The sequence below is a fragment of the Stegastes partitus genome, unplaced genomic scaffold, assembly GCF_000690725.1.
Source record: "Stegastes partitus isolate 25-593 unplaced genomic scaffold, Stegastes_partitus-1.0.2 Scaffold39, whole genome shotgun sequence".
Classification (NCBI taxonomy): Eukaryota; Metazoa; Chordata; class Actinopteri; family Pomacentridae; genus Stegastes; species Stegastes partitus.
Window position 1 is genome coordinate 311,864 of NW_007577770.1, and position 12,266 is coordinate 324,129.

Genomic DNA, 12,266 nt, shown 5'->3' on the forward strand with positions numbered 1-12,266 from the left:
TGTAATAGAGTCGTAACAACATGACCACACAGTCTCAGCATAAATTGAAAACATAGTTTCCACAAAGGTTGTATTTATTTCATAACTGTGCTGTTGAATTGTGCTACATATTACTAATGTGGGCTTTATGTTTCCTGTATAAACTTGCAATTAATTTCACGTGATCAGCACATTTCTTTAATGTTTTTGAAAGCATAAAGAAGCAAAGAAGCAAGGCATTTCTTTAGTGTTTTAAAACAAAATGCAACGGCCAAACAGAAGCTGAAAATCTAGACGTCTTATTCTCAAAATTATGTTGAAATATTAGCCGTCTTACAAGACATGTAAACCAACACATTATTAACCTCCAAGACATTTTCTGTCCACTCTAATTGCTCTGATTTGATTAGTGCATAATAACTTCCTGTATTCCTTCCTGCTACCCTTCTGATACAGAAAGCCAGCAATTGATTGTCTCTAAAAAAGATTTCATATATTTTCCATTATGTAATATTTAAATGGAGAGGTTTCTTTCCCCTCGAGGTGCTAAGTATGCCTACACATACATGAACTGTTCATATCTCTGATGCGTTTGTATGTGCACGCTCACTCATCTGTGCAGGGGATCTTTCTCTGTCCAGCTCTCCCTCCGTTATTATGTACATCCAGCTTGTCATTTCCTCTTTCTGTTCACCACACAGTATGTGTTTTTTGTACTGCAAACCCCCCCTACTGCACTGATTGGTAAATGCGATGTGGACAGTTTATAAGAGGCACGGAGCGAGGCTTGGGAGGGAAGGTTGCAACATGTGCTCGGTCATGTGTGCTGTGATCGATATGCTTACATCGGTCTTTCAAGCCACTGCTTCAAAGCCCCGCCTCACTGCTCTGATTGGCTTCAGCGGGGTTTGTGGCTGCATCCTACAATGTAACTTGAGGCATTCAGTGGATTCTAGCCTTATAAATGCCCAAGTTTCTCCTCTTTCCGCTTTTTACTTGGAAAATCTCTGTAGGTTAGAGCCAAAGAATATCATGATAATGAAGTAAGTTACTGTTGCATGTAATTAAGTGTGGCTGAGCCTGCTGTGTGTGCCTCCTGGTAGGGCTGCAACACAATGCAGTGTGCCCTCACCCTGAGATCCCGTTCAGTTTAACAGGACGGTTGCACACATACACATTAATATATGTATAAGTTAAAGGCACTACGTCTTACGTGTTAATCAAAACACTGAAATGGTGCTAGCATTCATGTATGAGCACTGTGATATGTAGACTATGTATAAATATGCTCTCTCCCCCCATGCAGACACACCCAGCTCCGTTCCCCGTCACATTTCATTAATAATGCATATATGCAGGGCTTTAATGGCGACACTGTAACATTCCTTCTCAGTTCTCTAAAAAAATAAACCTTCACTCTTGGTGTCAGGATGTTTTATGTCTAGCTGTGTTCAACCCACAAATTTAAAAGAATGCAAAATGGCTCTCAGGCAGTCCTATCGCGTTACTGAAAGTATAACGGCCGCAGATACAAGAAAAGCCATATAGTCTCTTCTTCTTTCTTTTTTTTTCCCCTCACACATTCTCACTCTCAATCTCTTCCTCCACCCACTCGAAGCCCAAGCGTGTAATCTTGTTGGTTTCGTACACATGTGTTGATGTCATCATTGTGAACATAAAATAATTCCCCTATGGTTCCTAAATGAGGCTTCAGGAGTGCGATTTTCTCTCACCGTGCTTATTCTGACCCTGTCCTGCACATGGGCAGGACTTAACAATCAAATAATTCAATGGCAAGGCTGCTTTGTCAGTGCTAAAAAAAAAAAGGAAGAGGGATAAAGAATGATGCAAAGTAATGCAGTGTGATTCAGAGGCATCCTCTGGTGAGAGGCAGGTCTAGTGATGCCCAGGAGAAAAAGGATTTTCATCTGCTGCACCTACTTCCACTGTGAGATTATTTACAGATTTGTGCTGTGACACAGAGCCCGAGGTTGACAATTACTAGCGCAAGAAAGCTGTTAAGTCTGCAGCTGAACTAGAGATGACCGTGGAGGTGACCAGTGATCAGTCGGAGGGACAGGGGTGCTCATTGTAAGTTGGATTTTGGCTGCATTGGTCTGATGAAAAACATGGATTAGACTCACAAATGGTGGATCAGAGTCTGAGGTCGGCATTGACAGATTGCAAACTGTAACCTCCTGACCTTCTATGCTTTTACTATACTGACGAAATAGAAGAATGCAGTGTTTTTATTGTGCCTTGATTTGTGAAGAAGTACCTTTTCACCCAAGGCAGGCAACAGTGAGGTTTAGATGCTGCGGCCCCTTTAAGAGCAGCTAGTGAAGCGCTCAGTCCTGTTGGTGCTGCTGCTGCTGATGGCAGCGCTGCAAGTTGATTGGCTGTGGCTGTCAGGGCTGAGGTGCTAGAGGGATGCTGCTACGTATCTCTCTCCCCCCTCCCTTCCTGCGTCTCTCTCTCTCTCTTGCTCTCTCTCTCTCTCTCTCTCTCTCTCTCTCTCCCTCTCCCTCTCCCTCTCTCGCTCACCATCTCCCTCTTGCTTGCTCACATCCCTCTGAATAATCCACATCTAGGGCAAGCTGGCTGAGAGACGATCCAGTGCTCAGCTCCTCTCTGCAGGCTGAGAAAAGAGACAGAGAGTGAAAGACAACGATTTTCAACGCAGGAGGAAAAACGTGAGATTTTGACAGAGCTGGAAGATACCAAGAATTTAACAGGAAGATTTTCATCTGCGGATATCATTTATTTATGTTTATATATCTATATATATATTTGTACACACGCATATAGATATTTATATATATATACATTTATCCTTGTACATATCTGTATTTGTGCTTGTCTGTTTATATTAATATTTTTATATGTATTTGTGTGTGTAAATATATATGATATATAAACAAAAGAATATATATATATCTATGAATTTATATGCGTATCACTGTGAACCAAGAGAAGCAAGAGGAAATTTCTATCGTCAGGGCTGGTCTCTGATTGTGTGGTGGTATACAATATTTTAAATATTTCCTTTGATCTTCTACGTCAAGAGGACAAAGACTACGTGCCCATTTTGTATTTTTTGTTTTCCTGTTGCTGCTTCCCGTCCCTCTCAATCTCTTTTTTTTTTCTACATCCGAGAGGAATAAAGCGGAGAGTGACAGGATTTGACGAAAAAGGGAAAATCTGTAGAAATTCCTGTGATTAGTGTTATTTCCATCGGCATTAGCACTCTGTGAGCCGATCACAGCGTGCTGTGTGAGATCTGAGGAGGCAGCAGAGACAGAGTGCCACGCCGCTCATCTCAGCGTCAGCCCAGCCAGCACAGCCAGCATGCACAAACACCACCACTGCTGCAAGTGCCCAGAATGTTATGAAGTGACCCGTATGGCTGCCCTGCGAAGGATGGATGCCCCGTCGTATGCAGGAGACTGGCAGGCCGAGCCCTATGGATACCCGCCTGGGTATGGGGGAGGCCAGACCTTACCCCCTCCAGCCTCAGGGGGAGGTGGAAGCATGGGAGGAGGAGGGGGCACTTTGGGGAGAAGTAAGGGCAAGATTATGTCTGGTGGGGGCCCTGGAGGCCCCAACCCAAAGGGCCAATCCAAGGGTGGCCCCAAAGTAAATGGCAACAACTCCAGTGGACAAGGAGGATGGTGGCCCGAGTGCACCTGTACCAACCGGGAGTGGTATGACCAGGTAACTCATCTTGCTCACTCTGTTAGATAACTCAAGCTTGTGGGGCCTACAGGGGAGACCGAGATCAGATGAGCTGCTGCTGTAGTCAAACAGAAACCATCATGTATCAGCTGAAGCTGTCAGTTATGGAGGAGAATTCACATTTAGTATGCATCTCAAGCCCTCTGTTTCCCATTTGTTGACTGTCGTCCCTCTATTGGAAGCATAGCAAGCAGAACAGAACAGGACGGATCTAGTTTCACTGCACACACATGTAGATGATCTTCATGTTTGGATATGATGGAGATGACTAATGCTTATAGATTTAGCACACCTAGTGTGTGTCGTCAAAGGCTTACGCTGATGCAGTTACCATAGGCCAAAAAATGGTGCATTTTCATTCATTGGAAGCAGCACTGAGAGATCGCAATTCTAAGTTATCTCTCATGCTGGCAACTTCAGCATTACTGACTGGCCCTGTAAGAAATTAGATGTAAGAAATAGATTTCTCAGAGATCAACTCATTGTAGGATTGTGTCTCATTAGCCCAGAGAAAAGGAAGAAATGATAAAAATAGATGGTATTCCTAATTAACAGGCCATTTTTCCTTAAAGAAATTGCAGTATAATGAATGTGTTGTATAATACACATAGAGAATCAGAGGCAGGCTGTCTCTAAATGCTGCCTGGCTTACATGTCGCACAGTGTGAATGAAACTGCCTCTTTACATGTGCTCCATTTTGTCTCTATTATCTCCATTTATTTACATGTATTTATAAATCACAGTTGATAAAAGGTCAGAGCAGCTTCAGAAGCAGTCTTTAATTAAGCAAGGTGCATGTATGTGAGCATGAGAGTGAGCTTGGGTGGGGGAAGGGTAGCTTGGTGAGCATGAGATTCAAGGAATGGTTCTTGCTGTGCATGAGTATGTGTCTATGCAGTCTCGTATTTGCGGCAAGTGAAGCCACTGCATTGTTTGTATTTCCTCCGTTTATGTCTGATCGTGTGTTGTTGTTTTTTTATGGAGGAAGAATAGGAAGAAGGAAGGTGAGAAGAAAATGGAGGTTGAAATTTCAGGAGCAGAGTGGAAGATATCCTCCTGAGCTGAGCCCTCATATGAGCCGCAACCTGACTGATGTTAGCAGATTACTACAGCTAAAGGCATCGTTTTAGCTTTGAGGGGGCAAAAAGAAATGTCCTCCTTGTTCATGTTGCTTTAAAATCCATTGCATTACAGCTGCATCCAGACCAGTCAGGCGTGTTTCATGTTTCACACATTTGAAAGCTCACAGCAGATGTGATTATGTAAGCATTTATTGCTTACATGGAGATATTATTCTCTATCAGTATTACCCCCCCTGTTTTTCTACTGCTCGTTTCCAGCATATTTATTCAACATTCAGCTTACAATGGAACACATTTGCGTCTGCCTGATGAAACATGCCTCTCGACTGCATCGTGATTCATGTAGGGATCTTATGTTGTCGAAACACCACAGTTAATGGATAAACCACCGTAGAATCCCGTCTTGTGCAATCCTTTCGAAGGATGCTTGCTGCCTTGCTGTATCATGCGAATGTACACCCCATAAAATATCCAAGCAGGGATGCATGGCTCATGGACAGGAGTACCTATATTTCTTAGATTTCTATATTGGCATAAGAAGAGCTGCTGTTGCAGATAACGAGTCAGGGATGGAGGGGTGGGGGGGGTCAGTGGGGTAAAAATGCAAAGGTTGAAAAAGAGAGAAATAAGCCAATAAAGGCAGGCAGCGGCCCTGAAGAGGGGGAGGGGGTTATGTAAGAGAAGGCAGTTGGTGGTGCTGTCAGAGAGGGAAGCAGGAGAGGCTCTGACACCATGGACAAGCATCTGTCCCTCAGTCTCTTAAAACAGCCATGTGAGTGGCCAATATGTGCTGCTCTTCCTATGAACGGGTTATAGCACAGCAGGGATGGAATGCACACCCACCATCACCCCCCCACCCCGCCACAGCTCATCCTTGTTGAGAAATGTGAATGCTACCCCTCCCCCACTACCTATACACAGCCGGGGAGCAGGGCAGTAATCACACACGCCCAGCCGCACATGTATATTGTCTTATAGCTTTCATAACAACTCGTGTTTTTGAATGCTAGCATGATGAAAGGCAGTAACCTTGCAGAGTCATTCAGAATTATGCGAGCTGCCTGGATCATTGACATTTTTAAATGGCTCCTGTAACCATGAACATTTCATGTATCTGTGAGGAAATCATTACACACCCCAACACACAACGATGCCATATTAATTCCCCCCCCCCTGTCATCTATTTACAAAATTATTGTGCCGCTTTTGTCAAGAGCTTGCTAGGTTAATTATGGATGATTTCAGCTGGGATTATAAGAACATTCTTTAAAACAAGAGCTTTTGAATTTAAATCTGAGAAAAGTAGAGGCCTCAGTCTTCTGGGAGAATCAGTCAGAAAGCTCCCTCTTCCCCCCGCGGGCTTCAATCTGTCTTTGTGTGTTCTCCAACTCTGTGGCTATGATTAGCTTTAAATATTAATTGGATTTTACTTTATTTATTAGCATCAAGATTTGGTCCAAAAGGCTTTGCCAGACCTATTGTTTATAACAGGCCTCTGTAGTGGCAGTAGTGTTTTAAATTAATGCACAGACACGCTGGGCGTTCCATGTTGAACACTCCCATAGGTGATTATGACTTGAAAGCCTTCAGGCCTTGATCAGGAACGTTTGTGCGTGTGTGTGTGTGTCTTATACAGTCTCATTGATTTATCGGTGTCATTGGTTTGTACATCCGTCTGATGAGATTTTGGTCATTCGGATTTGATTTGCCATTCCTGTAACAGAAACCCAGAGAGTATTAATGGATGGGATTTACATGTGCTCCATGTCCAAATGTCTTGAGCTGGATCCCCTACTGTGATCTTGAAAGGCTCCATCTAAAACCTGGAATATTCTCTTCAGATCAAGAGAGCTTTATCTATGAGCTTATCTTTGGGGGGAAAAAAAGGCAAGACCTATGTGATCAGAATCAGTGCTCTTAGCACATCCATACATTTTCTTTAGAAAGCTGGTGTGAATGGTGACGCCAAGATGGATGACATTTTGATTACACCTGCAGGTGCAGTTCCTGTCTGTACAGTCAGTTCAGTGTGACACATATTTACAGCGTGGTTGTTTTTCATGCGTCAAGTAAGAGAAGTAAATTTGTGGATTGCTTTCTCTGATAGATAAGTCATAAAGACAGCAAATTCTCAACTTAGGGTTGCTCTTTTCAGATTGTGTAAATTAAGAATAAAGGGGAGAGGAGAGAGCTCATTTCAGTTGAACAACTGATAAATACCTGTAAATCTTACTTTTAGAGGTGCGAACTGCACTCAAAAATAAATTCGGATTGGAGAAAAGCTACAAGATGCAGTGGATGTGATGGATGATGCTCAGAGAAGGACCGGAGTCAAAATTTTTCTTAAGAGAGCCTCCATTTTGACCTGTTCAGTACTCAGTCATGAAGCCAGGTGGCCTTAACCTCAAGAAAAAGAGGAACATGAAAGCAGTGCTCTGTTGAGATCTTATTCCTGTTAATAGACTTTCAGCATTTGTTTGTTTACCTTCACAGCTTTGGCTGTGGACCTCCCTCACGTTACAGGTGGTGGAGTGACGTGGGCTGCCGTTTGGTCGTAAATCTGTTTTGTCAGAAGTGTCAAGATGATGACTTCTGTTTTTGCCTGGCACGTTAGGGCGACATTTCTTTTCATTTTGTGTGTGTATTGCTCGAGACCACTGAACAATGGTCTCAAGGTGTGAGACAGTTGGCAGATCTCATCCCTCTGGATTGCCTTCTACTAGGTGAATTTTTTTGCCTCTTTAATCTAGCAGTGAAACTTGTTGCAGTTAAACCAGGATCATACTTGCTTGCAGTTTGGGTAAGGGTTAGAGTTATGTTCCAGATACCATAGACACAGAATATTTCAGAATTATACTACTTTCTAATTTGCTTCAAGTCTGCTTGTGCAGTAGATCAGCACCTACAAATTGCATTCAAGCACAAATTTTAGGTTGCGTTGAATGTAAACAGAAGGTCAATGCAGACTTGAGCAGACATGAAAGACCAAATTTATGCCACTCAAGTTTTAGTGGATCCTCCTGTCCTTGTAAATGCACAAAGTATAAGACTGGCCATAGATGGGACATATCTAGTCTCTGAATCGAAGATATGGTTCTCTCTCTTGCAGTAATCTAAGACTCCAGTCATCACGTTTTCTTCTGGTTTCTTTTGCTTATGTGTACACTCCAAAGTTCTCTCTGGCTCTTATTTGATTTGGTCCAATTGCTTAAGATACAACATTTTAGCAACATGTTATGTAGAAATCTTAACACCAAGTGAAAGTTGCACAGTTGCTGTATTAAAGTGGCAAAAAAGAAGGTGACTTTCCAGATATAATCAAAATCATTAAATTACAACACTATGTTCTGACAATAGTTTTACAACTCTGAAAGAACATCGTATATCACAAAAAATAAAGCATCTCGTTATTTTGTTGTCTACTGCATTTGGACATTACTATTTAGCTTTAATTACAGATTAACAAATTATTTTTCAAATGTTGATTTCAGCACCAAGAAACCATCCACATGATCCATCTAAGATCAGTTAGCTTCACCCGGTATACTCATGTTTAGCCATCTAACCAAGCTGTGATTGATGTTAAATAATCTGGAGATGTAAAACATCTAGTCTTCCTCAGAAGGCTCACTGCTGTTTAACACAGTAGACAGTTTTAGACACAGCTCTCTCTTTATGGGCTGTCAGTCAGTTCATTTTGGGCAAACAGGGAAATCATACTTAGGTAGTAGGAGATGCTCTTCTTGTGTACAATTATGGCCAACAGGTGTAATTTTAAATGTCACTCTGTGATTAAACCTTTGATAAAATGGTTGATTTTTGACATTTCTTATAAACCCGTCACACTGTGAACAGCAGTTTCAAAATATTCTACCACATTATTCAACATGGAGAGGTCTATGATAGCTTTATGAAGTTGATTCAGTCAGACTATACAACAGTTTCAGTGTTTGGAGTTGGTGGATTTTGTCACAACCACAACCTTTGCTCTTGTTTGGGAAGAATTTCTTGCAAAGACAAGCTTCAAGCAATTCAGAAATCCAGTTTAGTGTTGTTCCTCTATAATCTTGATGAACTCTCACCATGTTCAAGTATGTTGAAGAGTCACCAGGCTTTGTACAAGGAAATCATTTTATCAGCCAGTCCTGTTTAACTGAAAATACTTTCAAACGTGTTACATAAATTTTGCAAGTTCAGCGTTCCAGAGCCGCACTTAGTTGCACAAGGCTTTTACTTTGTTGCACATTTGGATACAAGAAGCAGCAGCTGCTGGTTCTTAGCAGTGTTTTACTGTTTAATATGTCACCTTAGCTTGCTCACTTGGCACTATGTTAATATAGAAAAAGGAAAACAATTCATTTGGTGGTCACCTCTTTATGTGTCAGCAACCATGTGGATGAAAGGACATTTCTTTCCATTTAGATGTTTATTCAGTCAAGGAAATATTTTTTTTTATAACTTACAGCTGTGGTCGTGGCAGATATATACTGAATAAAATCAAACCAAATTTAAATCTTTTTTCATTTACAATACTGCTTCAGACAGTATGGTTCAGATGCCAACACTCCAGTTTGCTGATCTCATACAAATTCAGAGCACATCATTTAATTTCAGTTGTCTGCTACCAAACCTCCTACATCGCATCCCCCCACACAGGCACACAGGCATGCACATACAGTATAAGCACACACACACCCATGCCTTACACAGACCTTTACCCTAAAACAAAATGTTCTTTACCCATGAGAATTTAGGGTAAAGGGAAGGTGGTGAATCATGGGAAATGCACTACGAAACAAGGGAGACAAGGTGCACTGTAATATTTATGTGCACTTTGACAAAAGTTAGCTTTTTACACAGTGTAAGAGAGGTTGGGAACAGAGTGGCTGGGAAAGGCCAGTCAGACGTTGACGTCAGCCTGCTGTGGAGACATTATGGCTGAAGAGCTGATCTCTGATAGGGAGCTGGTATAACTGTGACCCAGAACCTGAACTGTGTTAAATCCCACTTTATACACCTCCCTTAAAAGCCGTCACTCAGTTGCTCTGTTCTTTACCTTTGTTTTTGCGTTCACAGACTGAATCTGCTCGTATTGTTTCAACATGGAGGTCCTCTGTGAAATGCTGGATTCAAAAGAATGTGTTGTGTCCTCTGCCAATACAGATTTATGCTCATCAAGCAGTTTGCTCATTACTGCAGTTTGGTTACAGCTATGTGATGTATGGTATATGGAGGCTTTTATACAGTGTTACAGGTGCAGTAGCCTGAAGCTGCAGAGCCTGTGTGTGGAGGTGTGTGTCCTGCTGGAAGCCGAGGCTGCCATGCCCCTGTGATCCATATGGTCATTGTCAGAGGCCCTGCCAGGGCTCAGCCCCATATCAGCTCGCCTGTTCCCCTCTCTGGCTCTCGCTGCCAGCCAGGGGAGGAGAGGAGAGAAGAAAGGAGAAGGGAGGGGAATGCTGTTTGTTTGTTTGCTTGCCTGCTTTGTTTTATTTAGGGGTTTTTGCTGATCACAGTAGAGACTGGCCTAGAAATGTGACTGTGCTGTGCAGGGCAGACTGGACTCCTGAATCAGCGATGGAAGCATCAGATTTTCTGCTAGAGAGAGAAGCGAGGGACACAAGCCCTTTGATGAAATGAGATGGCAGCGTTAAACGTTGTACCCCTGTTGCTGTTAATTAAAAGAGTCACTGTGTGAATCATTGTGATAGGCTGTACAAATATTAAACCTTTATTCTGGTAGTGCTAGACTCCTATCAGTAAGAACGTGCTAGCATCCTCAGCAAAGTACACCGGCTCCATCACCCACATGCTGCCATGGAATATGTGTATATCCAATCAATATCAGTGAAGAGCTAGTCCCTAAGCCTTCTGACTCCTCTTCATTTTTGTGGGGGTGTGTGGGTGCTTTCAACAGTGCTTGTGCTTTTATTGCCTTTATTCAACCGTCATATCAGCTGTTATTTTGGTACCACTTTACAATAAGGTACACAAAATCCTGAGCAGTCAATACCAAAGAAACAGGAGTTAACTGCGAATTATAAATATAAATAACTAACAGTTCCAGACACTTTGAAATCAATGATTGTGAAGGACCAAGCTGCAAAACATGAAAAGCCACAGGTGGATTTTGAAAAAGGAAGGGTTTTTTTTTACCTAGAAAATTGCAAAATTAAAGGTTCAAAGCAAGCAGCACGTTTCTGGGCACGTAAAAGAGGTCAAATGAGCAAAACTAAACTAAGACTATGACAACAAAATAACTTTGCAAACCAACTGTAGTGGCATCATAAATCTCACAACTGCTCTGGTAAACTGATAACAAAAAGGAAGATACACGCCGTGGCGAACACTTTGTTATGATCTCATGGCCAGTTCTGGTTTTTAAGACGGGTGGTTTCATGGTTCCACATTTTTCCAGAACCCAGCCAGATGAACCAAGCAGCAGAAGCGTCAATAACCAAACAAAAAATATTTAGTGCAGTTTAAGGAAACTAAATTTAACATAATGCTGAGTGTAGAAAAGCCAAGTCAATGTACACATTACAAAAACTTCAACAAATACCAAATAATCCATGAGCATGTTTTTTGCATCTTGTGCCAGAAAGAGTATGATGAAAAAAACGGTGTAATAATATAATGTACTGTAAAAACTGTGAAAATAACAGCAAATACACTGTCACTGTTTACAGTCAATCACTAGATTATTATTATTATTTCAATACCATTATCTGTAATTTAACAAAATGGCAGGCGAAAACATTTCTATTTATTTTTCAGTCCTTCATATGCATAATTTTCCTTTCAAATAATGTAAAATATCTGTAAAATAATGCCTTTTTGCTGCTGTAAATGCAGTAAAAAAAAAAGTGTAATTTTACAGTTAAACATTGTAAAGAAAAGATTTACCATTTCTGAAAAATATATTTTTGATGTAAACATTATGTACAGTTTGCACTATTATTTTTTACAGTTAACATGTAGATTAATACTTTTTTGCTGTGATTTTATTAGATATTATCTGTCGTTTTTGCAAAACAGGGAAAAATCTGAAAAATTACAGTAAATAGTTTTTTAAAAAAGCAATTACACTTAAATACTGTTCAAAAAACTTTTGCTTTTTAAATTTTTTTTTTACTGTGTGCAGAGAAATAGACAAGATAAGCCCTCTGAGCTTCATTTGCTGTTTAAGGAACTCACATTCATTTGTTGTCACTACAGCAATATGTCATAGTCACCCCTCTTCTATAAAGAAATATTGTTTTCACTCCCTAATTATTTCCAGTTGCCTCCATTTTGCTGTCTTTAAATTGCTTTTAAGATGCTGCCAATGACACACAACACTTCCCCCCTCAGATGTTTCACATTAAGAACCTTCCTGTGGCTCAGAAAGCAAAATCTCTCCCATTCTATACAGGCTTTTAATTTGAAGCATCTGCAGGAAGAGTTGGATTATATTTATAGTAATTTAA

At 41.1% G+C, this 12,266-nt stretch overlaps 1 protein-coding gene across 3 annotated transcripts in view; it reads left to right on the top strand.

Annotated features, from left to right (window-relative positions):
* dlg3 (discs, large homolog 3 (Drosophila)) overlaps positions 1-12,266 on the top strand; it is an 89,130-nt gene that overhangs the window by 23,062 nt on the left and 53,802 nt on the right. For 2 of the 3 annotated variants that reach the window (XM_008303771.1, XM_008303779.1), the window contains exon 1: positions 3,328-3,693. The exons of the other annotated variant lie outside the window; for it this stretch is intronic. In XM_008303771.1, the coding sequence (XP_008301993.1) occupies positions 3,328-3,693 (366 nt within the window). Of the gene's footprint in view, positions 1-3,327; positions 3,694-12,266 lie in introns of those variants that run through there. 3 annotated transcript variants of the gene reach the window in all.